This window comes from Mesocricetus auratus, unplaced genomic scaffold (genome assembly GCF_017639785.1).
Source record: "Mesocricetus auratus isolate SY011 unplaced genomic scaffold, BCM_Maur_2.0 Super-Scaffold_100006, whole genome shotgun sequence".
Taxonomy (NCBI): Eukaryota; Metazoa; Chordata; class Mammalia; order Rodentia; family Cricetidae; genus Mesocricetus; species Mesocricetus auratus.
In genome coordinates, this window is record NW_024429190.1 from 106,830,961 (window position 1) to 106,857,600 (window position 26,640).

The 26,640-nt window shown below is 45.4% G+C and overlaps 1 protein-coding gene across 1 annotated transcript in view; it reads left to right on the top strand.

The window, feature by feature from the left end:
* Polr3a (RNA polymerase III subunit A) overlaps nucleotides 1-24,304 on the top strand; it is a 46,431-nt gene extending 22,127 nt beyond the window's left edge. The window contains exons 17-31 of the mRNA XM_040747862.1: nucleotides 1,303-1,414; nucleotides 2,341-2,459; nucleotides 3,053-3,190; nucleotides 4,916-5,086; nucleotides 6,249-6,362; nucleotides 7,537-7,623; nucleotides 7,707-7,789; nucleotides 9,106-9,276; nucleotides 17,187-17,280; nucleotides 17,472-17,564; nucleotides 19,323-19,487; nucleotides 19,967-20,131; nucleotides 20,335-20,466; nucleotides 22,143-22,275; nucleotides 23,762-24,304. Of these exons, the coding sequence (XP_040603796.1) occupies nucleotides 1,303-1,414; nucleotides 2,341-2,459; nucleotides 3,053-3,190; nucleotides 4,916-5,086; nucleotides 6,249-6,362; nucleotides 7,537-7,623; nucleotides 7,707-7,789; nucleotides 9,106-9,276; nucleotides 17,187-17,280; nucleotides 17,472-17,564; nucleotides 19,323-19,487; nucleotides 19,967-20,131; nucleotides 20,335-20,466; nucleotides 22,143-22,275; nucleotides 23,762-23,910 (1,926 nt within the window). The 3' untranslated portion in view covers nucleotides 23,911-24,304. The remainder of the gene's footprint in view (nucleotides 1-1,302; nucleotides 1,415-2,340; nucleotides 2,460-3,052; nucleotides 3,191-4,915; nucleotides 5,087-6,248; nucleotides 6,363-7,536; nucleotides 7,624-7,706; nucleotides 7,790-9,105; nucleotides 9,277-17,186; nucleotides 17,281-17,471; nucleotides 17,565-19,322; nucleotides 19,488-19,966; nucleotides 20,132-20,334; nucleotides 20,467-22,142; nucleotides 22,276-23,761) is intronic.
* Nucleotides 24,305-26,640: the final 2,336 nt, after the last annotated feature.

Sequence of the window (26,640 nt, forward strand, 5' to 3'; positions counted from 1 at the left end):
AATAGACCAGGAGTTGGGGTACTGGACTTTGTTTTGTTCTGTTTCATGACAGTCTCACTCTGTAGCTTAGGCTGGCCACAAATTCAAAGCCTTCTGATGGCAACCTGGAGTCCTTGATTTTCAAGTGTGTGTCATTACCATACCTGGCTTTCCTCTGTCATCTGCATGACCTGTGTTTTGCACTTTTCCCTCACTGTAGTGTAGAATATACTCTTGAAGCATCAAGTCTTCTCAGTTGAGTCTGCTGGCACACACCCATAATCCCTACCGCTTGGAGGATGAGCCCATGTTTTGTTTTCTCTTCAGATCATATAAATAGTTTGCTAAAGAGGGTTCAAAACCAGGTTGGCAAGTTTAGTGATACTATGGCTGAAAAGATGGGAAGATGAAGAATTCTTTCTCTTTATGAAGGTTTTTTTTCTTTTTTGAGACTGGCTTTCTTTATGTATCGCATAGTCTCTGATTCACAATCCTGCCACAGCATTCTGAGTGCTGGGCTAACAGGAGTGTACTCTACTGATCTCCTGGAAGTCAGCTCCTTTTCAGTCTTCCTGAGTTTTAGACAGTTCAGTAAGAGAAGGCTTCCCACTGTACCCACCTAGAAAATTAATTAAGGCCTCAATAGGACTATGACTTCTAGAGGGCTCCTTAAATTGTGAATTGTGATACTCACAAGTCAGGGTGTTCCTGGAATCATCTTGTCACAGTCTTTGCTCATGCAGATTGAAGGCATGCTTGATGAGGACAGGTAGAGACAGACTGTACAAGCAGGGCCAGCAGTCCTTAACATGAGCGCTGTGCATTTACAGGGGCACATCTGTACACGACTGTCCACGTGCTGTCACACAAACAGCAATACACAAAGCTATAGAAACTCTGCTTCGTGAACAATTTGAAATTTTTCTGGCATTTTGTTATAATTTGCTATTCACATTCTTTCAGACCCTTGCAGAAGAAAGATTTTTGTGCAACTTGACCTTTGATTGTCTGAATTCAGGGCACTTCATTGATTAGAAATCTGACATCCTGCCGGGCGTTGGTGGCGCATGCCTTTAATCCCAGCACTCGGGAGGCAGAGGCAGGCGGATCTCTGTGAGTTCGAGGCCAGGCTGGACCGACAGCCTCCAAAAACAGAGAAACCCTGTCTCGAAAAAAAAAAAAAAAAAAAAAAAAAGAAATCTGACATCCTGCTGAAATGTTCTTGAAATTTCTGCAAATGTCAGATTGAAGGTTAGTGATCTGCAGAGCCAGAGCATGGTTCCTCACAGACTGCATCTTCTTCCTTCCTGTCCCTCCCTGCAGGCCCTGATCCTGAAGGAGCTGTCTGTGATCAGGGACCACGCTGGCAGTGCCTGCCTCCGAGAGCTGGACAAGAGCAACAGCCCCCTCACCATGGCCCTGTGTGGCTCCAAAGGTGAGCTAAGCCCTCGGGGTTGGCTGTTTGTGTGCCTTGCCATGGACTTGGCTCTACAACACGTCTTTGGTGGTTGTAACTTCATAAAGGCATGTCATTTCTTTAAGTGCCTGTCTCTAAACCATGGAAGACTGAGCTTTTGTTTGTTTGTTTTTTTTTTTTTTTGTGGAGGCAGTTTAAGTGTTTTGGAGAAGCTGGTTGGTAATGTGGCTGGGTTCCTGAGTTTGAAGGTGCTGTGATCAAATTTGGTGTTGAAAAGAAGAGAGCTGGGAATTTTTAGTAATAGATTTAGTGATGTAGCAATCTTTTTTCTTTTCTTGTGGTGCTGAGTATCAAACCCAGGACCTTATGCATCTTAGGCGAGTGCTTTACCACTGAGCTGTGGCCCTAGCTCAGATGTGGCAAAATTCTTTAATAACTTCATATTTACTTAGACCCTTATAGCATTAAGTTTCATAATACCATGCTCAAACTCAGAACCTCAGGGTTTCTATTACTGTAGTTTCTGTTCATTATAAAATGAAATTCCAGCTATCTAACTTGGCTGCCTTTTACCCATTGTCCTACTTCCTGTTTCTGGTGTACACCTAGGGTCTCCTCTCTTCTATCTTTGCTTCTCATACTCGTCTACACACATTCCTGTTCCTTCTCCCCATCCTTCTCTCTATGCAAACCATGTCAGAGGCCAATCTGACTATCATCTGAAGACTAATGACCATCCCCTCCACCCCACACATGCACATTCCCCTGAGTCCCTTCTCTGGTTCTGCCACTATAACTGTAGTCCTGTCCTTCAGTACCCTTGGACTCCTAGATTGTAAGAATAAGGGTTGTTCTGTGTTACATTCTGTTTTATCCCTCTGTCCTGCCTGGCTTCTGTTATTGTTTCCAGTATAGTTTTACATTTCTGACCTGTTTGCTCCCAGGTTCCTTCATTAACATATCACAGATGATCGCCTGTGTGGGACAGCAAGCCATCAGCGGCTCCAGGGTACCAGATGGCTTTGAAAACAGATCTTTGCCTCATTTTGAGAAGCATTCAAAGGTAAATAGCACTGGAAACTTGCAGGTCTGTTTGTCTGCATTATCCCCTGAGGAACACAGACTTACCAGGATCTAAAGCCATTGGTTATTTTCACTTGGTGTATTCATAGAATGTGTTGCTGTGGCATTGAGTTGTACTTCATGACAGCCTTCACCCATTTGAAGTGCCTGCTCAGTGACTGTTGGTATATCAGAGTTGTACCATAATCACTACAGTCTATTTTTCATTTTCAGTAGCTCTAGCTACAGGTGGTTTCCGTCTGGAGGTAGGTGGGACTGGCCCACAATAAGGATAATTTGAAGACTGACTTTCCAAAGAATGGGTTGGGTGCTCTCAGAGGCTGTTAACACTTCTGGGATAGCAGCTCCAATTCACATTTGCCTCTTCTGAGCCATTTACCTGCACTGGTACTCTAGCAAAGATGGTGTGTTAAAATTATTTCTCCTATAGGCAAGGGTATAGGGCACCTGCCAGTTCTTGAGTCATTGGCTGGGTATATGTGTAGCCCAAGGGACATTTTCTTATATAAATGTATTTTAGAATTTTGGACCTTGATTCTTGTTTGATTTTCTTTTTTTCCTACCTCTCTTTAGCTTCCTGCTGCCAAAGGATTTGTGGCCAACAGCTTTTACTCTGGCTTAACACCTACTGAGTTTTTCTTCCACACAATGGCTGGTCGAGAGGGTCTTGTTGACACTGCTGTAAAGACAGCTGAAACAGGATACATGCAGGTAATTTGAGGATGTGTCAGCAGTATAGCAACAGTGCTGTGTGAGTGTTGGCTTTGCCTGCTCTGTGCATGCGTGTGTGTGTTTTGTACAAGAGCTGTGCTTTACCCCCATCTTGGTTTTGAAGGGGATCATTTAGACAAGTTGGTGCTCTGGAACTAGATAAGCAAACAAAATAGTAACCCAGGTTAGGTAATCCTGTGTACTATGAAAGGAAGAGACTAGGCCAGAGTTCCAGGTGGCTAAGTCCCCTAGAGGAGAATGCTGAACTTGTAGCCTGGAACTTACCATTCAGCCTCCCTGAGCTGTTTCCTTGCATGACTAGGATGCGGGGATAAGAAGTGCCTGCTAGTTACTGAGTGATTTTTGACTCTCACCTTGCCACTGTTTAGGTCTTATTATTCATCCTTTTCGTGGCTCTAAGGAATTACAGCTTCAGGGTGACATGGCTGAACTGGGGGGTTCATTGCTACACTTACAGATGGCTGGAAAACTTGATCCTCTGCCTCTCCCTTTAGGTAGCAGCAGAGGATAACTTTTCAGACTCCCTGATACATCAGTATCTCTGTGTGTTACAAGAAAATTCCTGTGCGTTTCTGTTGCTGGGGGTTGAGCCCAGGGCCTCCCTAATGCTAGGCCAGTGCATTAATTGCTGAGCACAGTTCTAGCCCCACAAAATGGTTCTTGTTTTTGACTATTTATGACCCCAGTTAAAGTTGACAAGCCACATGTTGGGTCACATGCTTGATACAGCTTTGTGTCCTATCTGTTCCCTCTGTGGAAATGTGGTCCTTACAGACTACAAAACCAGAATTTGATGAGCCAGTGAGGCAGACAAAGGTGATGAGGGTAAGATAGTGGTTGGAGACACTTGTTCCAGACAGTGGCCTGTCTGTACCTGGCTTGTTACCACCTGATGCTGTAGACATCTGCTGGGAATTGCCCTTTGGTTTTGAGGTGTGCCACTTTTGTCAGAAACCCAAGGAACTGTGGATGCTTTTTTCACTGGTGGTGTAAAGAGCTGTGACTTAGGGTGTTGACGTGTACAGAATGAATTTCCAAGAGCACCATGTAAACCTAGAAGGAGTGAGTTCTGACAAGGACAAGTTTCTCAGGTTTCTTACATTCTCTAGGCCAGAGTCACACTGCTGGCTGGTGGTGGAGGGTTCTCCCAAGCATGGCTGAGAAATGGTCGCTGTCCTTGACTCAGTCTGTTGCTCTGCTTCTTCCTCCTCAGCCCTTAAAGAGGGCTTGCATCTGGTTCTCTGTACTGAAGTCTGCATGGGCCCTGGCTTGAATGTATAGAATGTACCATAGAGAGCTGAGTGGGAAGGCTACGCATCCCTGGAAAGGGGTGTGCAGAGGTCTTGGGACTGGTGAGGTTTCTGTTGCAGGGAGACTTGACTCAGGCAAGACTGGAAGTTGGAGTTTAAGCTACCTCCCACTGCCCAGGCTAGCTGTTCTCAGGCAAGAGAGGGCCTCTTAAGAGATGTCTAATAAAGTGCTATTGATATAATTAAAGTACCTGTAGCCTAGGTCTGGGGATGTAGTTTATTGACAGAATGCTTACCCAGCACACACAAGGCCCTGGGTTCATCTCTAGCACCATGAAAAACAAGCAAACAAATAAATGAATGACCTATAACCTTGAAATTTTAAATAGCAAGTCTGATTATGTGCTATGAAGCAGTCTTCCCCTGGCAGCTGAACCTCCTTTTCTTCCTGTAGAGAAGGCTGGTCAAATCCCTGGAAGACCTCTGCTCACAGTATGACCTGACAGTGCGGAGCTCCACTGGTGACATCATCCAGTTCATCTACGGAGGAGATGGCTTAGATCCTGCTGCCATGGAGGGCAAAGATGAGCCTCTGGAGTTTAAAAGGGTCCTGGACAACATCAAAGTGAGATGCAGCACTCTTTTGAGGGGTACAGTCTTCTGGGGGGCTTTGCCATAGGTGTTGGTACTGTTTGTAGTACCACACTTCACACTTAATCATCTCTGTCTCACTCCTAGATTAGTAGTTACTCTGTCTGTTTTCACCCATGAACCTGTTGTTAGTTCAAATCAGATGTCAATGGACAAGGCTCTTGGCTTTTCTCTTAGTGGAGTGGACTAGAGACAAGCTTTACAAAGAAGGGGTGTGGACAGAAGGCTCATATCCTGGAGCCAGGAATGAGTTGGAACCACTCCTTTTGAAGAGGAATTGGGTTAGATTCATCTGGTCTTCAGTTTAGGGCCTTTTGACCCAGCTCTTCTAGCAGCAGACGGTGGTCCCACTGAGGCCTTTCCTTTCAGTTGTTTCCAGTAGTTGGAAGCCACCAGTTGAGAGTGGGTCAGAAACCACTAAAACTTTGAGGAAACCCCATGAGCTTGAGGAATATTGACACATCTTCCCCCTGGAGATATTTAGTTACCTGGTTGGTGTTGGTAGGGCTGAAGTTGTTTAGGCCTAAAACAACACCTTGATCCTTTGTTACTCTTTTACTTTCTTTATTTTTCAGATAAGGTCTTGCTCAGCTGCCCAAACTGGCCTTGAATTTATTCTGCAGACAGGCAAGCTTTAAACAAGTGATCTACATGCATGGGCCTTCTAAGTAGCTTAGGTGACAGGGTGCACCACCATGTCTGGCTGAGCAATGTACATTGTTAATACAATTCTGGGCTGGAATTGAGTTGGGAAGTAATAGATCTATACTCACTAATTAGAGTGGAACTCCTTGAATAAGATGGGAATTCCTGACTGGGATGATAGTGCAGGCCTGTAATCCTGCCCCTTGAGAGGGAAGAGGACCAGTAGCTAAAGGCCTACTTTCTCTACATAGAGAGCTTAAGGCCAGTCTGAGCTACCTGAGACTGTCTCAGACAAACTAACAAAGGACAGAGTATCAGTTTATCTGGTTTTCATTTTCACATTAACAGTGGAGTCTAGAGTTTGTTAGCAAAGAGAGCCACAGGTTGCTAAAAACTCACTGAGTAGTGTTAGGTCTGGCAAATTCCTCTGCCTAGTACTTTCCCTCCTCCCTCACTAGGCACATGTAACGCCATGTCCTTTCCGTATTCAGGCAGTGTTTCCGTGTCAGAATGAACCTGCTCTCAGTAAGAACGAGCTCACCTTGACCACTGAGGCTATCATGAAGAAGAACGAGTTCCTCTGCTGCCAAGACAGCTTCCTGCAGGTAGGATCTGTCCTATGGTGCTGAGAACAAGGTCTGACAAGAGCCTTCCACTGCATTTTATAAGCCAGGGTCTTAATGTGGTTTTTGTTGTGTCCTGGGCAGTATCTCACTAGCCAGCATGAACAATCAATGTCTTGTCTTCCAATTAGAAGAAAGAACCCAGAGAACTGGTCTATGTGGGCCCTGTCACCAACTCCATGTCCACTCTTATTCATTCTGCAGCCATTCTAAACATCTGTCATTAGTGACTACCATGACTCTCAGATTACAGTGTCTTTCTGTCAGGGATCAGAAGCACATTGTGTTGTTTTCCCATTCCTCTTGGGGGCCTTCATCATGATGGGCCTTGAGAGTTTCCTTGATTTGTCAGTTGTTTTTGACTGTGTGGGTGCTGGGAATTGAACCTGGATCTTCTGGGAGTAGAGCCATCTTTTCCTCCTTTTCTGAGAATTTAATTCCTACAATTTAAAAAGGCTCTTAAGTCATTTCTATCTAGAAAGATATCTAAACTACAGAGTTACTCTCCATGTCTCATTATTTCTCAATATAATTAGTTGAGCAAGGCATGGTGTCCTACGCCTTAAGTCCCACCCAGCACCAGGAGACAGTGGTAGCTGGTTCTCTGTGAGTTCAAGGCCAGTCTTGCCTACAAAGTGAGTTTCAGGACAACCAGAGCTGCTACACAGAGAAACCATGTCTTGAAAAACAAACACAAAGAAACAAAACGAGTTGACTAGCTTAAGCAACCATGAGAAACTATAACATAGGACGGAGACAATGGTGTTCAGAGTGATTGATGATGCATTCAAAGAAGCATTGACAGTGGAATCATGCATACTCTGTATACAGAAATGTATGCCTCATGAAGTCCCTAGAGCTATGCTGAGCTCCTTCCCATAGCCATGTGGCTGAGATAAGAGCCCAAGATAACTCATGGGGAAAGGTTGGGTAATGAGACCTAACCCCATTTTAAGCAGAGGGCCAGTTTCCCCAGAGTGGAAGGCCCTTACAAGCACTCCATAAGAGAAACAATACCCGCATTGCATCTTGATGCTGTGTATTTAGCAGTTGCAGATATGGAACCACTGTGTCCATTGTTGAAGGTTATGGAATGATTGTGCTGTCCAAGTCATTGAGCGTCATACAATTAATGTGTGTTCTATGATCTTTTCAGGAAATAAAAACATTCATTAAAGGGGTGTCTGAGAAGATCAAGAAAACCAGAGATAAATATGGCATCAATGATAATGGTACAACAGAGGTATGGTCTTCCCAGACATGTGGGGACACAGTGTTTCACATATGTAGCTAGTCTTGACTGTGCACTTGGATATGTCCTTCCAGCCTCGTGTACTGTACCAGTTGGACCGTATCACCCCCACCCAAATAGAGAAGTTTCTGGAGACCTGCAGGGACAAGTACATGAGGTAGGCATGCTAATTTTCCTAGACTGCCAGGTATCTATGTAGGACTCCTGTGTCTGGGATAGTCTCACTGGATTCAGCATCCTGACTGGCCTGGTTCATCTCTCTTGATGTGATAAAAAAAATCCTCTTACCATAAACATCTTAGGGAAGGAAGAATTGGTTTTTAGCTCACAGTTCCAGATTAGAATCTATTTCTGGAAGTCAAGGCAAGAACTCATCTCCTCACATCACACTGACATTCAAGAGCAGAGAGACGCTGGGCGGTGGTGGCGCACGCCTTTAATCCCAGCACTCGGGAGGCAGAGGCAGGCGGATCTCTGTGAGTTCGAGGCCGGGCTGGACCGACAGCCTCCAAAACAATACAGAGAAACCCTGTCTCGTAAAACCAAAAAAAAAAAAAAAAAAAAGAGCAGAGAGACATGGAACACACCCATGATGCCTACTTGACTCTGCTTATGCTCTAGCTTTCTTCACTGTTACAAAGTTCAGGCCCCAGCCAATAAAATGATGCTGCCCATTTTAGGGTGAGTCTGCCATCTAATTAACAGTCTATAAAATCTGCCCCCAAACATGCCTGATCTGGAAATTCCTCATTCAGAGTCTCTTTTCTCAGGTTGGGTTAGGTTGATAATAAAACTAACAAGCTGGGACTGGAGAAATGGCTCAGTGGTGAAGAGCACTGGGTGATTGTTCTTCCCGAGGACCAGAGTTCTTCAGTTCCCAGCACTCACATGGTAGCTCACACCTGTCTGTAACTCCAACACCTGACACCCTCACACAGACATACATGCAGGCAAAATGCCAATGCAAATAAAATAAAAATAAAATAACCTAACAAACATACTGTTCCAGCATCACTCTCAGAATTGGGCAGACTTGTGCCTTGTATCTGTGGTCTCCTTAACATGAAAGGACTTACAAAGGAATTTCCTGACAGAACAAGACCATGAGGAAGCTCTTGTTCTGTGTGGCAGATTCCAGCTCTCTGACTACCTTAATACCCAGTAAGAACAGACCATTTCATACTATTCCATACAGCAGAATCAGCCCTCTATACATCACATACTGACTGTTCAAAATTTAGTCATATTGTCTGACCCTATGACCATCTTGCTTGCCAAATGGCACTTGCTCCTGGTGTGTGCAAGTCTGTTTCTCTAGCACAAACATCACCTGACGATTACAGTTTCCATAGTAAACCCAACAGAATCTATATAATTTTCTTTTAAGAGGCAGTAACCAGTAGCCGGCACCCAGCAGTTTTACTGTCCTTTTCACTGTTGCTTCATATCCTCTTCATTGCCTTTTTCTTCTAGGGCACAGATGGAACCAGGCTCTGCAGTGGGTGCACTCTGTGCACAGAGCATTGGTGAGCCAGGCACCCAGATGACCTTGAAGACTTTCCACTTTGCAGGGGTAGCCTCCATGAACATCACCTTGGGTGTGCCACGGATCAAAGAGATCATCAATGCTTCCAAGGCCATCAGGTATCTGCTCTCTGGCTTGTTTCTTGAAGACCAGTGATCCTTGTACTCATGAATGCCTGTCAGTTGTTAATAGGGAAGGGTCTGGCATTCAGAGATCAGGTTTGCTGTGTTGATCAGTGTTTGGATTTTTAAAATATGGCTCAAGTCAAAACTGTATATACACAAAATGGAATCTGTGGCCTTATTTATTTTTTGTTTATTTATTTTAAGATTTGTTTATTTTATGTATATGTGTTCTCTATCTGCATGCAGACCTTTAAACCAGAAGAGGGCATCAGATCCCACTAGAGATAGTTGCCAGCCACCTTGTAGTTGCTGGGAATTGAACTCAGGAGCTCTAGAAGATCAGCCAGTTCTTTCAACCTCTGAACCTTCCCTCCTGCACCAGTTTTGGTTTTCTTATGGCTACTGATTACATGAAAGAGAAAATTATTAAATGAGGTAGTAGTATTGAGCACGAGGTCAGTAGACATTGTTATCTCTTTGGTGCAGTTGTTCCATGCCTAAATAGCCCTGATTAATTTTTCTCTTGGTCAGTTTGTAGCCATTCTGTATAAGTCCCTAGTGACGCAATCAGGTTTTCAAAAGACCTGAGACTAGAACTAGAGATACATTGTGTCTTTAGGGGTAAAACTTGCGACCCCCGGGGTGAGGTGATGAGGATCGCTACTAATTTAGTGGGCCTTCACGAGCAGATCCGATCTGGAAAGTGAACTTCAAGAGGTTAATGGAATCAGGCTCAAGACAACGTTCGCTGATCAAGAGCCTTTATTTTTTGGGGCGCGCTGGAACTTATAGAGGAAGGACCTCAGGGGGTGGTACAAGCATGTCAATCAAGTCTCAATTCAAATATACACCAAATACGGTAAAGACAAAGCTATAATTTTCCATCAGTCATTAGTTGCATTCCACAAATGCTTGTCGGCGTAAGTCAGGTGCAGGAATTAGGGAAGGATAGGAAGTGTACAGCAGAACACTATAATTTTGTTAACAAAGACAATTGCTCTGTAAGGGTATTTCCCCCTGGCTAGGCGGGTGGGCTGCCCTGTGTAAATTTAACTTTAATGGTTAGCCTTTTCCTTTGTCTCAAGGGCATGTGTGCTAGTAGTCACGTAGTCAGAAGGCCAAGAAACGGTTGACAGACTCCATTTTGTTCAAGGTTCTAGCAGTCCCCAACATCTCCCCCTTTTCTATATAGTAAAAGAAGAGAGCAGTTGGGTGAAGTGCCTGGCTTAGGTTACCTGGTGGGCTTCCAGTTCTGGACATGGCGAGAGAGGATACGAATTAAGTTTTTGCCGGCAACGTTTAGAGAGCCATGTTTGCTCCCAGATTCTGGCACCAAGCTATCCCCGTCTTAAGCATCTCCACAGCCTGGAGCAGAGTGAACGCGGGCGGTTAGCCAGGTACTCAAACTCCTGAAAGCTCAAAGGCTGGAATGTAGGTTTGTCTACAGCCTCAGGTTCTTCGGGGTCTTGTTGAGAGAGCTGCTGATAGTGAACCTGAACTGAATTTTTGGTAGCCTCATCAACCTGATTTTTAACAAAACCAGTAAGGCGATGAAATGCCCAAGGACCAAAGGAAATAAGTAACATGAAGCCAATAAAAGGTTCTAACAAACTAGGCAGCAAAGTCGATAGCCAGGGGGAGGTAGAGAACCAATTTTTGTACCAAGATTCACTTTGATCCAAATTTCTTTTTGTTTCTTCCAGACTCTGTTCAACTCTTCTGATACTATCTCTAACTAATCCTGATTTGTCTTTGAAAAAGCAACATTCCTCTTTAAGGGCGGCACAAACTCCCCCCTCCCGCAAAAAGGCGAGGTGGAGACCGCAACAGTTTTGTTGTATCACTTCAGTTAAGGAACCAACAGTTTGTTCTAAGTAATCTAAATCTCTTTTTAGCTCATCTACGTCTCTAATAACAGTGCGGGTTAGAGCATTAACAGAGTCCTTTGTGTGGATTAGGGAGTAAATTCCTGTGCCAGTTCCTGCTGCACCCAGACCAACCAATATGGCTAATGTGAGGGCGGTGGCTGGCTCTCTTTTTTGGCTAGAGAGAGTTACAGTTGGATCACTTTGGGGCAATAAATCAGATTCAGGGCGAACAGTCAATTTGGGCACAAGTACAACAAGGACGCAGTAGTCCTTGTGCGCAAGAAAAACATCTACAATAATATGTGGGGATAACCCTGTGGAGCAAGCAAAAAAGGTGAGGTAGGGGGCAATAAGGAAGGAAGCATGAGCAGCAACTTGCATGGTTTGAGTACATGCTTCTAACAGCGGGGTGGGGGGAAGCATACGTGGTCCCAAAAGGCAGAGTCCAGATCCCACGACCTATCCTAAGGTCATGCCGCGTGGTTGTGGCTGCGTGCCCCAGCGAAGCAGATTGGTGTCGTTGGTGTAGATGGGTGAGCCGAAGGCTGCAATTCCTTTGTAGAATGGAGGGATGGGCGAATAGCAAATCCAGCAGCGCTCATAGGTAGTGTTGGAGAGTGCCTGGGCTGAGGCGTTGACCATCTGAAGGATGAGGTCCGCGGTGGAGACTGGACCGGCGGGCATGGTGGGTTGATAAACAGTGGTGGCGGCAGCGGGAGCTGGAGAATGGAGATTAGGAAGAGGGCGGGGGGCGGCAGCCTTGGGTAGGAATGAGCCACCACCAGAGGGGTATAAAAAAGGATTGGGGCCAACAGCAATAGGGCGAAAGGAAGGGATTTCTTTCAAAAGTCTAATGGAAAAGGTGAGGCCTGGGTCTGTGCCAGAAACATATAGGCGTAGACCCCAGTAAGCGCCTCGGGAACCTTCCCAGAGGAACCTTTTTCCTGCAGCTGTAAACTGGATATGGAAGAGGTTGTACCAACTGCGTGAACAAAGGGGATTAAGTGGTGGTGGGCCAGAATTAAGCTGTCTGGCCGGGGGATGTAAGGAGGGAAACTAAAATTCAAAAGGAGAAATGGAAGAAGTAGCAGGCGATGCGGTGGTAACTGGGAGTTTTGTTATCAACAGCATCTGAAAGAGAAAACAAGAGATTCCTCAGGGGCTCTTTCCCTGGGAGGGTTATAAAGCTTGACCAGTTTGTCTGGAAGCCGGCGCGTTTCTCCATTGCTGGTGTTATGAACGCAAGCATGTTCTTTTCCCCAGATAGGGACTGGGTGAGGACCGAGCCATTGGCTCGTGTGCACATCCTTCCAGAATACCTGTCGAAAGTTTTCACGGGTGGAAAGGTGCCAGAGCTGATCAGCAGCTGATCCAGAGAGAGAAAGTTGAGCACAAAAAGTGCATGATTTAAAAGTAGGCGATGCTTGCCTTTGTGAGCGTACAGGGTTTCGCTTTCGGAAGAAAGCTTAAAGAGCATATTTTTTAAGGTCTGATTAGCTCGCTCTACAACTCCCTGTCCTTGAGGGTTAAGGGGAATTCCTGTTTTGTGGGTAATGCCAACTTTTTTACAAAAATCCTTAAATTTAGAACTAATGTACCCTGGGCCATTGTCAGTTTTAATGGCGATAGGGACAGGAATAATAGTAAAACAATGTAAAATATGGGCAATAACATCTTTGGTGGCCTCTCCTGTTTGGAGAGAGGCACAAACAAAGCCACTAAAGGTATCCACCGTAACATGAATATATTTAAGATTACCAAAGGCAGAATAATGAGTAACATCCATTTGCCAAAGCTCACCAGGCACAAGACCACGGGGGTTGACTCCTGTATGAGGCTCAGGCAAAAGGGAAAGGCAAGCTTTGCACGATTTAACTATCTCTCGAGCCTGTTCACGAGTGATGGAATATTGTAGCCTAAGTGTTTGTGTATTAAGGTGATGTAATCTATGAGCCTGTTGTGCTAACTGTAAAGAGTTAGACTGATCAAACACAAACCAAAGAGAAGTCAGAGGTAGCTTTTATGCATCTGTCTGAAAGGTTTTTAGAAACCACCTTCTGTAGTGATTTGGCTAAGCTGATACATTCAACTTGAGAGACAATAAAATGGCAGAACAAATAAAATGGCACTGACCACACACATACACACACATATACATACACACATACAAAAGTTCCTTTAGTTTCAGACACTGGGTACCCTGACCACAGACAGTTTGTATGGGGCTGAATAGAGCATGGACTTAGAACCCAGCAGGGTCACAAGGCTTCAGGTGCCCCTGCCACCCATGGATGTATCATAAACGACAGTGTGACACAGCAGTGACCTCACAGCTTTAAGTTTAGGACTGGCTAAAGAAATGCAGCAATGGCCTGGTAACACTAGCTGGGCCATTTAGATGCTGTCCAAGCTGACAAAGGCCACATGGAACTAGAATGACATACTTTTGGGGGCCTGACCGATCACAAGAAAACTAAACAGACCAAAAGTGCCACAAAGACTCCTAACTAATACGTTTACATTCAAGCCTTCTCTTTAGGTCTTAAAGAGCATGCTGTTCAGAGGTGGAAAACTTTTTGTTGGAAAGCCAGACGAGGCCATTCCACAGTGCTCGAGAGAGCAGAGTCTAGTCCGCACACTCTAGCATATAATACTGAAATGTGTTGGGATCGTAGAAGCAAGGCAATGTCCCAGCACAAGAGCAGTGCAATTTACAGGATCAACATGCCTGCCACAGGATGCCCATGACAGAGCTACACGTGTACTGTCTATGGTGAGCCAGCCAGCACGGTTACTTTGGGGATTTGGGGAAGGGTTTAAAACATAAACAAAATGTTTGCATTTGCAAATGAGGCATATGAACACCAAGGGAGTGTAACATCTACTCAGGGCACATTTCTTTTTTTATAGGTGTGAAAAATGAGTTAGGGAGAGATCACAGAAAGGTTGCTTATGGCATACCTGGGACTACTGGGATTGTCCACTGCCTGTGTAGCAAAATGCCCATGAAAAATCCTTGTAACAATCCAAGAGTTCAGGGCCATGCTGAGGGCCCTGAAGGTTCGTTCCTGTGACTAGCCAGCGCTACCACCACAGGGACTACCAAGAGAGGCCACCTAGCCTCTAAGGACTCCTAGACACTCAGGGGTCCCAGCTGTTAGCTGTGTGACTCTAGGCTGATCTACCTTTAACACATTGTATCAAATATAGAATTTGATTGAAAAATTGCTTGTAAAAATAAAGTTTAAATCACCCTGTAGATCAATGCAAAAGCATACCACACCGATACATCTATAAGAAAAACAATTCATCCAGAAAAACTACATCTGTGGCTTCCAAAAATAAAGCATCCACAAACCTGATTTCTTTTTGATAACGAAAATAGGGGTATTCCAAGGGGATGTGGAGAGTTCTATATGGCCAGCATTGAATTGCTCCTGCACAAGCTGCTGGGCTGCTTCTAATTTTTCTTTGACTAGAGGCTATTGCCCTACCCAGACAGGATCATCATTTATCCAGGTGATTTTATCTGCCGGGGCGGGGGTGGGGTGGGGTGGGGGAGGTAGTAACCACTACTGAAAATTTTGAGCAGGTGGGCTCAAGGCCCGCTCTATCATCGGGATCAGGCGAGCCGCTTCTTTGGCTCAAGCCGCCTGTCTAGTGCATGGTTGCCCCTGTGCCGCAGGAAGAGGTCTAGCAGGGAGAGGCGGTTCAGCTCCCTACCCTTCAGGGTCAAAAAGAGGGAACTGGAGTTTACGTGATGCCGAGGAGAGTTGCTGTGAAAACTTGTCGCTGAGAGCTTGAACGAGAGAGAGGAAGCAAGAGAATCAACAGTGGAGGAGTATTTGGGAGCAAAAGGTTGAGGAAGATCAGGGAGCTAGGAAGGATCATAGGCAGGAGGTCTCGTGGCCAGAGAGACCTTGCGCCCGAACCCGAAGGTATGCGGCAGCCTCTTCCTCTAGCTCCTGGGCGTCCCCAGGATCGAGAGGTTCCTCAGGAGGAGCAGAGGCGACAGCCCGTAGGGAGGGGTAGATACAGGTGGCTAGAGATCGAACTTTAGGGGCAAATGAAGTAGGTTGATCAGAAGGAGAAGGAGGAAGCTTATCAAAGTCAGAGTTAGCAGAGGAAGAGGAACAATCTTTAGAAAGATCAGCGACAGAACTTGCCCTGGTGCTGGCAGGAAGACACCCTCGGGAACGACCTCTAGATGTTGTTGGGCATCTTTAAGAATTTGTTCATTTCGGGGGGCTTTCCTTTGCGTTAACAATGATACTTTTTAAGAGATCCCAATACTGCTGCATAATCTTTTTATCGCTTTCAGAGCCTTTGGTTTCAAAATAATTAGTTAATTCGGCCCCGACCCGTTCCCAAGTACTGCAAACTATTTTTGGGCAGGTAATGACAAACCAGGGACAGACTTCATGTACAAAAAGCAAAAACTTAAGTAAATCTTTTTTCTTAACCTCAATGTTTCTATCTCTTAATTCTTCCTGAATTCCTTTAATAAATATGGCTTCCTTATTTTTTTTTAACCTCAGTGTATCTATCTCTTAATTCTTTCTGAATTCCTTTAATAAATCTAGCTTCTGTGCTGATACTAGTCCCCATTTTCGCGGGACGGATGGGACGGCGGTGTTAACCTAGGTCATTAGACTAACCCTACTCTGCGCCACCCGGATGGGGCTTACCTGACGCCTTATGAGTGGGCTCCGGACTCGTCGCGCCTCTGCCGTCCAATCGGTGGTCTGTAACTCGTGCCCCACGTTGGGCGCCAGTTGCGACCCCCGGGAAGGGACCCCCCGACCCGCGGGGGTGAGGTGATGAGGGTCGCTACTAATTTAGTGGGCCTTCACGAGCAGATCCGATCTGGAAAGTGAACTTCAAGAGGTTAATGGAATCAGGCTCAAGACAACGTTCGCTGATCAAGAGCCTTTATTTTTGGGGCGCGCTGGAACTTATAGAGGAAGGACCTCAGGGGGTGGTACAAGCATGTCAATCAAGTCTCAATTCAAATATACACCAAATACGGTAAAGACAAAGCTATAATTTTCCATCAGTCATTAGTTGCATTCCACAAATGCTTGTCGGCGTAAGTCAGGTGCAGGAATTAGGGAAGGATAGGAAGTGTACAGCAGAACACTATAATTTTGTTAACAAAGACAATTGCTCTGTAAGGGTATTTCCCCCTGGCTAGGCGGGTGGGCTGCCCTGTGTAAATTTAACTTTAATGGTTAGCCTTTTCCTTTGTCTCAAGGGCATGTGTGCTAGTAGTCACGTAGTCAGAAGGCCAAGAAACGGTTGACAGACTCCATTTTGTTCAAGGTTCTAGCAGTCCCCAACAAAAACTCATTTTGCTTATTCTCTTAAGTTTTTCAGAAAAATAGCATCAAGTGATAAATAGCTGCTCCTGGTTATAGACCAGCAACTGTGTATATCCAGGGTGGTTGGAGGTCTGCTAGGCTCCTGCAGGCTACTCAGATCTGTCCCAAAGGCCTATGTTCATAGGATGCTGTCTCCTGTGGAGATGGAAGTTGATAGTAGTGGTCAGAGGAGCAGGGATATTGTTGGAGAAGGCAAGAGGGAGGTGAAATGCATGAGGAGTTAGTTTTTCTGAAGAGCAGAAAGCCAAGAAAAAAGAGGGAGGGCTCCCTCTATCAGGGAATTTTCCTAAACCATCTCCTGGATGGAATGAGCACCTGGAGTCTCCTGAAACTAGTTAGTCTTAATGAGAGGTCCATGAAGTCCTTTGTTGCAGATCTTCCCAAAGTGAGTTCTAATAAAGTACTCATGGATTGTGAGTAGCACCAGTTTTTTGTTTGTTTGGTTTTTGGTTTTTTTTGAGACAGGGTTTCTCTGTATTGTTTTGGGGGCTGTCCTGAAACTAGCTCTGTAGACCTGGCTGGCCTCGAACTCACAGAGATCCACCTGCTTCTGCCTCCTGAGTGCGTCACCAATTCCCGGCAATAGTTTTTATAGCAGTTCACTCACACAGTCCTAGTCCCTTCCTTGTGTGCTGATCCTTTCTCCTCCTTGCAGCACTCCAATTATCACAGCACAGCTAGACAAGGATGACGATGCAGATTATGCCCGCCTAGTGAAAGGCAGAATTGAGAAAACCCTCCTGGGAGAGGTAAGGAATCCCTTTTGATGACAAGAAAATGTTAAAATGCCTTTCAGCAGTGTTGAGGAAGCAACACAGCGGCTGTAGATATGGCCTGCATCTGAGGCTGTGTGCATTGCTCAGCCATGTGTCTGTGCAGGCCTTGGATGGAAGAGAGGACACAAGAGTGGAGACTAATGCTTTGTCCTTTGCCATGGCAGATCTCAGAATATATTGAAGAAGTGTTTCTTCCTGATGACTGCTTTATTCTTGTCAAGCTGTCCCTGGAACGGATCCGACTTCTGAGACTAGAGGTGAGTTAACATGTGGAGGAGAGGTGATCCCATGGTTCTGAGGTAGGTGCTGACAAACCAGGGGGAACGTTCAGCAGGCAGAGAAGCAGTGTAAAGATTTTGGCTACTCTTTGTTGTTGGTCACCCCATTAACTGTCATGTTCTTCAGAGTTGACCCTGATAAATTATTTGACTTGGCATGCGTATGCTCTACATGTGTCAGTTTATTATCACAGGGTGTTAGGATATTTGACCTAGGTTCATCTTTGCATGCTATATCCAGAGCTGGGCCAGCTCTGTCTTACCACTTGTGGATACTCAGCACAGAACTTGACCGGTTTGTAGTGTTTTCAGTTGGTAGGTTAACCTGTCCCTTCATTCTGGTGTTTGGGGAGATAGATAGCAGTTGACTGGTAACCATGTATCTGGGGTCAGCTGACATGGGTAGGAATTGCAGACTGAGAACTGCCACTTTCCCCTTGCTCTCTAATTGTTAAGCAAGTCTTAGCCTTGAAAGTCTTCTGGAAGCCATTCTCAAGTGCTACAGTCTTGTAATTCCCACATGACAGTCAAGTCTACCTTGCTGTGGGCCTTGTGACTCTGGTAACACTGCTGATTTATATGCACTGCTGTAGCTTGTTAGTAGAGGAATTGCCTTGCTTGTACAAGGTCTTGGGATTTATGTAGGAACCAGAAAAATGAAAAATCCATGAAGAATCCGGTTACATTTGGGAGTTAGCACATAAACAGGAATGTTTTAGTCCTCCTACCTGTGTTCTCAGACAGTTTAGAACTCTCTCCATTGGTTCTGTTTGCTGCCATTGGGTGAGTCTGCATTTTCTTTCTTTTTCTTTTTTTCTTTTTTCTTTTTTTTGAGACAGGGTTTCTCTGTATTGCTTTGGAGGCTGGCCTGGAACTTGCTCTGTAGACCAGGCTGGCCTCGAACTCACAGAGATCCGCCTGCCTCTGCCTCCTGAGTGCTGGGATTAAAGGTGTGCACCACCAATGCTTGGCTTGGGTGGGTCTGCATTTTCAATGAGAAAAATATTCATTCTTTGAGTGAAAAGAATCTTCTACTTATGAATCAGACACATATATTGAACCTAAACATGTAGTATATCAAAATTTTGTGTTGTTGAAGAGTTGGCTAAGCAGTTAATTGCATTTTCTATTCTCCAAGAGACAAAAGTTGTGTTCCAGCACCCACATAGAGTAGCTCACAGTCTCCTGTACCTCCAACTCCAGGAGATCTAACACCCTCTTCCTAGCTTCATGTGTACCTCCACATAGGTGGTATACATTCACACAAACACATACACATGAATCAAAATAAAAGTAAGCTGGGCGGTGGTGGCACACACCTTTAATCCCAGCACTCGGGAGGCAGAGGTAGGTGGATCTCTTCGAGTTCGAGGCCAGCCTGGTATACAAGAGCTAGTTCCAGGACAGCCTCCAAAGCCACAGAGAAATCCTGTCTCGAAAAACCAAAAAAAAAAAAAAAAAAAAAAAAAAAAAAGGTAAATTTATGATAGAAGAGGTCGCACAGACATGCCTATCAAGACTTCTCCTGAATCACCATGAGCCAGGCAGAGGCAGGCAGATCTCTGAGTTCAAGGAAACAGTGAGATCTACACATTGTGTTCTAGGACAGGCAGAGCTACACAGAGAAACCCTGACATTGGGAGGGGGATGGGGAAGCCATCATAAAGTCAAGGATGAAAGCAGTTGCCACAGAACTCTGCAGATGTCTTGTTGGTAATGTCCCCTGGCACTTTGCAGGTGAATGCTGAGACAGTGCGGTACTCCATCTGCACATCCAAGCTCCGAGTGAAGCCTGGCGATGTGGCTGTTCATGGTGAGGCTGTGGTGTGTGTCACCCCCAGGGAAAACAGCAAGAGCTCCATGTATTATGTGCTGCAGTTTCTGAAAGAAGATCTACCCAAGGTGAGGCAAAGATCCTCCTGTGGAGAGACAGCCATAGGTGGGCCAGGGGAGCAGTTCTCTGCGGAGACCAAGGATAGCACCCTAGTTCTTCATGGCCATATATGACCATGGGGTCAGTCTGACTCTTATTAATTGATTTGGTAGGTGTGGGAGTGGGTGGTATGCTTGTGGGAGTTGGCTCTACCTTATGGGTCCCAAGGATCAAACTCGGGTTGTCAGAATGGTAGCAGGTTCCTTTATTCACTATGCCCTCAGCTAACTTTTATACTTCTAAGACTGCAAATCTGCCTGTCAGTCTTCTTTCTGCTTTTCTTCAAGCTGATTGCAGGTTGGGCACAGTCCTCTGAACCATCTTTCCTCTAACCCCAAGCAGTACACACACTGCATGGGGCGTGAACTAGGTGACGAGCCCATTTATAACCCTGTTTCTTAGCCCCTCAGTTGGGACCCAGAGGTTGCAGCATCTGTGTTGAACGTAGGTGGTGGTACAAGGAATTCCAGAGGTGTCCAGAGCTGTCATCCATATCGATGAGCAGAGTGGAAAGGAGAAGTTCAAGCTTCTAGTAGAAGGTGACAATCTGCGGGCAGTCATGGCCACCCATGGTGTGAAAGGCACCCGGACCACTTCCAATAACACCTATGAGGTACCATTGCATCTGGACCCCACAGCCAATACCCAGCAGTTTCCTGACCCTGACATTTGCTCTCTATTCCCCAAACACAATTGCATATCAATCTGTTTTGGGAAATAGAGCAGTGTTTGCTTTGTGCTTGTCAGACAGGTGAAGAAGTAAGAATGGGTAGCTCCCAGAAGGGACTGTCTCCACTCATTCCTAGCTCTCTATAGGTGGAGAAAACTCTGGGCATTGAGGCTGCCCGGACAACCATCATCAACGAGATCCAGTACACGATGGTCAACCATGGCATGAGCATCGACAGGAGGCATGTGATGCTGCTCTCTGACCTGATGACTTACAAGGTGTGAGATAAGGGAAGCTCCAGGTGGGCAGGGGTCTTGAGATCACTGTCTGGCAAATGGAGCCAGAGAGCATGTATGGCATATAAAGCAAACTTCTGTGAGGACTAACCAGGACAGAAAGTAAGGTGTCACCATCCAAAGGCCCAAATGTGCTGATGGGGCCAGCTGTTTTAGTAAATTCTCAGTGTGAGAATTTCAATACAGCCCATCATTAGAGGAAAAAAGCTTGAACACGGCTTTTGTCCATGTCCTGAGTCTTACTCTATAGCCAAAGACCACCACCAAAACCATGATGCCCATGGTGACTTGGGGTGACAGTTCCCTAACCCATTTCCAGAGAGGATTGATAGTGTAGCTCAGTGGTAGAGTGCTTGCTGAGCGTGTTTGGGCCTAGTGTTTGACCTCCATTAGCAAACACACACACACACACACACAGTCTCTCTCTCTCTCTCTCTCTCTCTCTCTCTCTCTCTCTCTCTCTCTCTCTCTCTCTCTCTCTCTCTCACTCACACACACACAGAAACACAGATGTTTGATCTCCATCAACACACATACACACACACACAGATTAAAGTACCTTGCTCTTGCTCTGGGAGTAGGTGGAAGCTTCTATGGGTATTTGCTTCCTCCCCATACAGTAGTGCATTATGTTTACATGACCCTTTCCTGATAAGCCTTTACTGCAGTAGAGGACATTGTGGACAAAGAGGTGTACCCTAGTTGTTGAACAAAGTCATGGTAAATATTCCTGAGTTCCTGTGCTTACCTCCATCACCAAAAAATAAACTAGACCAGGTGTGGCCATGGCAGCCCTGAAGGAGAGGGTGTCTGCAAGTGTATCTTCTTCTGCTCTGTTTTTTTTTTTTTAATGGTTATGGTACTTCACATACATGTGGGTTCCCCTCTATTTATTTGAAAGCCAGAGATCAACCTTGGGTATTCTTCCTCATGAGCCATTGATTTAGATTTCTTAAATGCTGCTATTAGCATATAATACTTATGCATAACATGGATCTCATTATGACCTTTCTATGTGTGTATATACTGACATACTTTGATCATATTTACATCATGTTATCATCTTCTGTGTACTTCCCACTCCCCGTATTCCCTCCCTCTTCCTTCTAGTCCTTCTATTTCATGTCTTTTTTTTTAATGACCCAATGAATGTCATTAGGGCTGCATACAGGGCAGGGAATGAGGGAAAGGTTATTTACTGAACCATGGGCATCTTACCAATGTGTACACCATTGAAGAATATGTCTGTCCCTGAACCCAGCAATCACTACCTGGCTATGATTCCTCAGGTGAAGTTTTATGGAGCTCACCTACACATGATAAGATGCTGACAACACCTGTCATGTATGGGTCCTTAACTGGAAATACGTAAAATATTTCTAATATTAGCTTATTGATCATAGGAAAGGAGAAGCAACCCCCTTTTTAAAACTCAGAATTTTGTGGGCACGGTGTCTGGATACAGTTGACAAGTGTCAGCTTCTTGTCCTTGAAATCATCACTGCCTCGGTGGCTATGAAACTGCACTGAAAACCATCTGCCTTTAGTGGTGCCATGAATAGTTGCTTGACTGTTTCTGATGGTTTTGGTGTCTTCCACTTTGGTTTTGAACTTACTGAAGTGATTTGACACTCATCTGACCATCTTCCCTGGCGCAGGGTGAAGTCCTGGGTATTACCAGGTTTGGCCTGGCCAAGATGAAGGAGAGTGTGTTGATGCTGGCCTCCTTTGAGAAGACAGCTGATCATCTCTTTGATGCTGCCTACTTTGGACAGAAAGACTCTGTATGCGGTAGGTTTGCAGTGTCAAAGGCCTGTGGGTTCCAGAAAGAATGAATCTTTGTCTTGAGAGCCTAACTAAGGCACCCTGCCTTCCCTCTCCCTTTTCAGGGAACTATTTTCAGTGCAGAGAAAATATGGACTCTGAGCCTGTGGAAACCTTTTTTTTTTTTTTGTCCTTGAAACTGTACTTGGCCACAGTGACTAATAGCCTACATGTTGTCCAGGATGGGCAGAAGGTAGAAAGTATAAGAGCTACCAGGTGTAGCAGTAGGGTGGTCTGTGGTCCTGCCTTCTAGTGAGGTACTGAACATCATTTTAAGACCCAAGTAGCCCAGAAAATGGGGAGAAACAGGTTGAAGATGGAGAGAGAAAGGTGATGGGAAATCCAGCATGGTGAGGCACACTTTTATCCCAGGACTCAGGAGGCAGATTTCTGTGAGGTTAAGGCCAGCCTCTTCTACATAGCAAGTTCCAGGCCAGTCAAGGCTACACAGTGAGACCCTGTCTTCAAAAAAGTGAAGTGAAAGAAAAGTGATGAGGGTTAGAATGGGAGAAGCCCATGCACACGCCAGAGTTGAGCTGTGAGACACCAGGACTGAAATCTAGCACACATCACCAGCACCTTTGCAACCTCTGTCCCCCACCCTATTTGGAAATGTCCTCTGTCCCTACAAGTGCAGCACTCTATTCCAACTTATCTCTCACTATGTGTTGGGTTAGTTTGACTCTTTGCCCCTCTATTTTGGAGTTGTCTTTGGCCTCAACATAGAATGAGTCTACCTCCTGCTTCTTTCCTGTGGAATCAGAGTCCTAGCATAGAGCCTTAGAGCTTTTAACACTTGTCATGGTAGTATTTGCACATGCTTTTAATCCCAGCATTCTGGAGGCTCTGGGAGTGGTGGAGGGGTGGGGGCAAATCTCTGAGGTCCAGGTGAGCCTGGTTTACAGAGGGAGTTCCAGGGCAGCCTGGACTACATAGAGAAACCTTGTCTCCAGGAAGGAAGGACGGACGGACTTGAACTGGAGTCAGGAGAGGAGGAAATCCCTATCTCTTCTGGAAGTCAGTGGCAGCCTGCCTTCCAAGGGCTCTGATAAGGACACTGCTACCCCTGGCCCTGCACTTCTAGCACTATTATCATCTTTTCTTCTAAGGAGGGCAGGTGGCAAAATCACCATCTCCTTATCATGTAGGATTCCTACTGCCTAAGCAATTTCTCAAAGGCTATCTATCTCCTGCTTTTAACTCCTGTTGAGGATAACTGGATGAGCTGAATTGGCTTGTGCTAACCTGTTGAGCTCAGACAGGCATTGTCATTCCAGAGACAGTGATCCTTGATTACACTTCTAATATACAAGGGAAGGAAAATGATGATCCAAGTTCAGCCAGGTGATAGGTGGTAGACCTGATCCTCAGATCCCAAGTCTGCAATCCTGATTGAGTAATGTTCCCTCCACTCTGAATCCAGCTCCCTGACCTCATTTCTAATTGGTCCCAGGTGTGTCTGAGTGCATCATCATGGGAATTCCAATGAATATCGGAACAGGACTCTTCAAGCTGTTGCACAAGGCCAACAGGGATCCGAAACCGCCCAGGAGGCCCCTGATCTTCGACACAAATGAATTCCACATCCCCCTTGTCACATAGGAGGTCACCATACCTGATATTGGCTTCTTATCCTGTCGGCTGCTGATTGGAAGAACTGTGTATCACTTGGACAGATGCTTGCAAGACCTTAAATGGTGACCAGGATCATACAAAGACCATGACCTCAGCAGGAATCTTTGGATGGAGAACTGGGAGTCTGATTGTAACCTAACTTGTGGGGGCTCAGAACTGCTACTCAGGCAGCTCAGTGCCCATCTCACCTCACTCTTTCCCTGCAGAGGACACTAAGGTGTCCTCACTCCTGTCCTAGAGCCAGGTTTGGGCCCACAGAGGCCAGGACACAGTCCTGGATTCCCACTTGTCAGTTAGGCTGTATTTTCTACTGATGTACTCATGTAAATACATTAAAGTTATTTATTTGTTCTGTCTGAGAGATACAGTGTTTGTTGTTATTTTACTTTGAAACTAGAAGCTATAGAACCAAGAAAACTAGCTTCAAAGCATTCCTGGAAAAACACCTAAGATGTGAGGTCCAGGGTGGGATGGCTAGACCGTGGCTAGGCACTGATTTAACTGCCATAAACGCAAAGGAAATAGAAAGTTCTAGTTTCCTGGTAATGTGAGTCACTTTTGAAGGTTCTCTAGGCTGTACCTTCCAAGTGAAGACTGTCCAACATCTTTAACAGACCTGAGGAAGAGGAGTGGTTCCTCTAAAGTCTATCATGGACAGATGGCAGGGTACCTCTTCCTGACAGCAACACGTTGCTTGTCTATACCCAGCCCTATAGCAGATTTGGGTCTTAGACAGTATTCGTCGGAAATGTAAGTGCCTGAACTTCACCCTGAGCTGAACCCTGAATGAAGAGAGTGTTCAATAGCCAACCAGGTTTGGAATGGATCAACTTGACTTAATCTCTGGGGAAGGAAGTGGAATGTCTCTGATGGCTTCTGTCTAGCTCCTGGAAGGGATCAATGGGGTTTGACCTCAGACCCTGACACTTCCTACTGGGGCAGCATCACTCAGAGTTTGTCATAGGCACAATATTATGCTAGCAGTATTCAATATTACTCAGTAGTTCATGTGGTCTCCATGTAGACATAAGGAAAGACAAGGTCCCCAGATTAGAAAGATCACTTCTCCTTTCCCTCCATCTCCTTAAGATGAAAGAATGGATTGGAGGTAGGACTTGTTTCTGTTTTATTTGGGGGGACAGGATCTCATGTCTTTCCACACTAACTTTTGCAGGTTCACCTTGAGCCTAGATCATTCTGCTGTTTCTTCACAAGTGCTAAGATTATAAGTGGGGCCACCAAGGCCAGTGAGGATAGTACTAGTCATTGAAACAAGGACTTGCTACATACTAGGCCATCGCTCTGCCAACTGAGGTACATCTATAGCTGTTGTCTTTATTTTTCCACTATCATTTCTTTTTCCCCCAAGAGGCAGAATCTCACTGTAACTCACAGGATCCTGTAACTAATTGTGCTTTGGTGTCGAGTGGAGTGCACCATACTCAGCCTAAGGGCTATTTTTCTTGGTGCATCCACTATTTCAGTTTCCTCTGCCAATAGATCATCACATTTTTGCCAGCAGTCAGATGATTGTATTCTCTGTATTGTGAGGAATCCTGGGGCAGTTTTCTAAAGTTAGCCACATCAATTCCATGACTGTACCCTTAGCCAAATCCCACACTGCAACCAATCTTACAGGGTCTCCCTGAATGTGCTTTCAAACACTTGTACTTGAGGAAGGTGATCTTTCCTCATCTACATTCATTCTAATATAGTTTCTCAGTAGTATTCAATTGTTCATATTGATGAATAGACGGATTTTGAGGAAGGAATGAGACATTCCTGGGCTGTGGTTGGAAACTCTAGATGGGAATTACTGTTGGGCTTCCAATCAAGCTAAGGAAACTCTGGCTTTGGAAGGAGGAGATGCTGAATGGCTTTCCCTATGTTCCAAAAGAACATAGAAAGGTTCTTCTGGTCAGTTCAGGGAGAACTAATTAGCAAGGTGGCAAAGGCTATTTCCCATGGCATCATCAGTCCTGTCTCAGGACATTCTACTATATCCTGGAGAGCTCTTAGCATTCTGTGATGTCACGAGTGTTGCAGTGACATCAACTGCCCTTTGACCTTTCCTTCAATGCCTCTAGGGTATACCATTAGACATGTTATCAAGACTGGGGACTCTACTTGGAAGAGAGAATGGAGAGCACTCAGAGACCAGAGAGAGGCAGAAGGAAACTGCTGTTCAGTCTTAAGAGTAAAGGAGGATCAAATAAGTGGTTCTGGCATGTGCAAAGTGAGTGCTGGGCAGGAGATGGGGAGCTTCCTGGAGGAGGAGGACTTGTGCTGGACCTTCCAGTAATGGGGCAGAGGAGCTGGAGCCTCTGAGATGCAAATGGACTTCCCTGCTTATGGTAATTCCTGATAGTTCATGATTCCAGAACATCAGTTTGTCTCTCCTCTAACCCAGGAGCTGACAAGGCCAAGGCTGTTGGGCTGGGAGCACCTAGCATTTACTTTTACTGGAGTTTAGGGGTGAAATATGGGGAGAGAAGGAGACCAGCAGGAGGCAGGAAGGAACTAAAAATGTGTTTCAACCCCAGAATTATGTGTTCTGTCTGACTGCTCAGTAATAGTGACCAGGGTCATAGAATCTCTGTTCTTGAACCAGAGACAAGTCATTGCAATGGTGTGCCCAGACCTTTGGCTTAGACTCCTGGTAACATAGAGAGGTAGACTGACCCCCCCCCCAGGCCT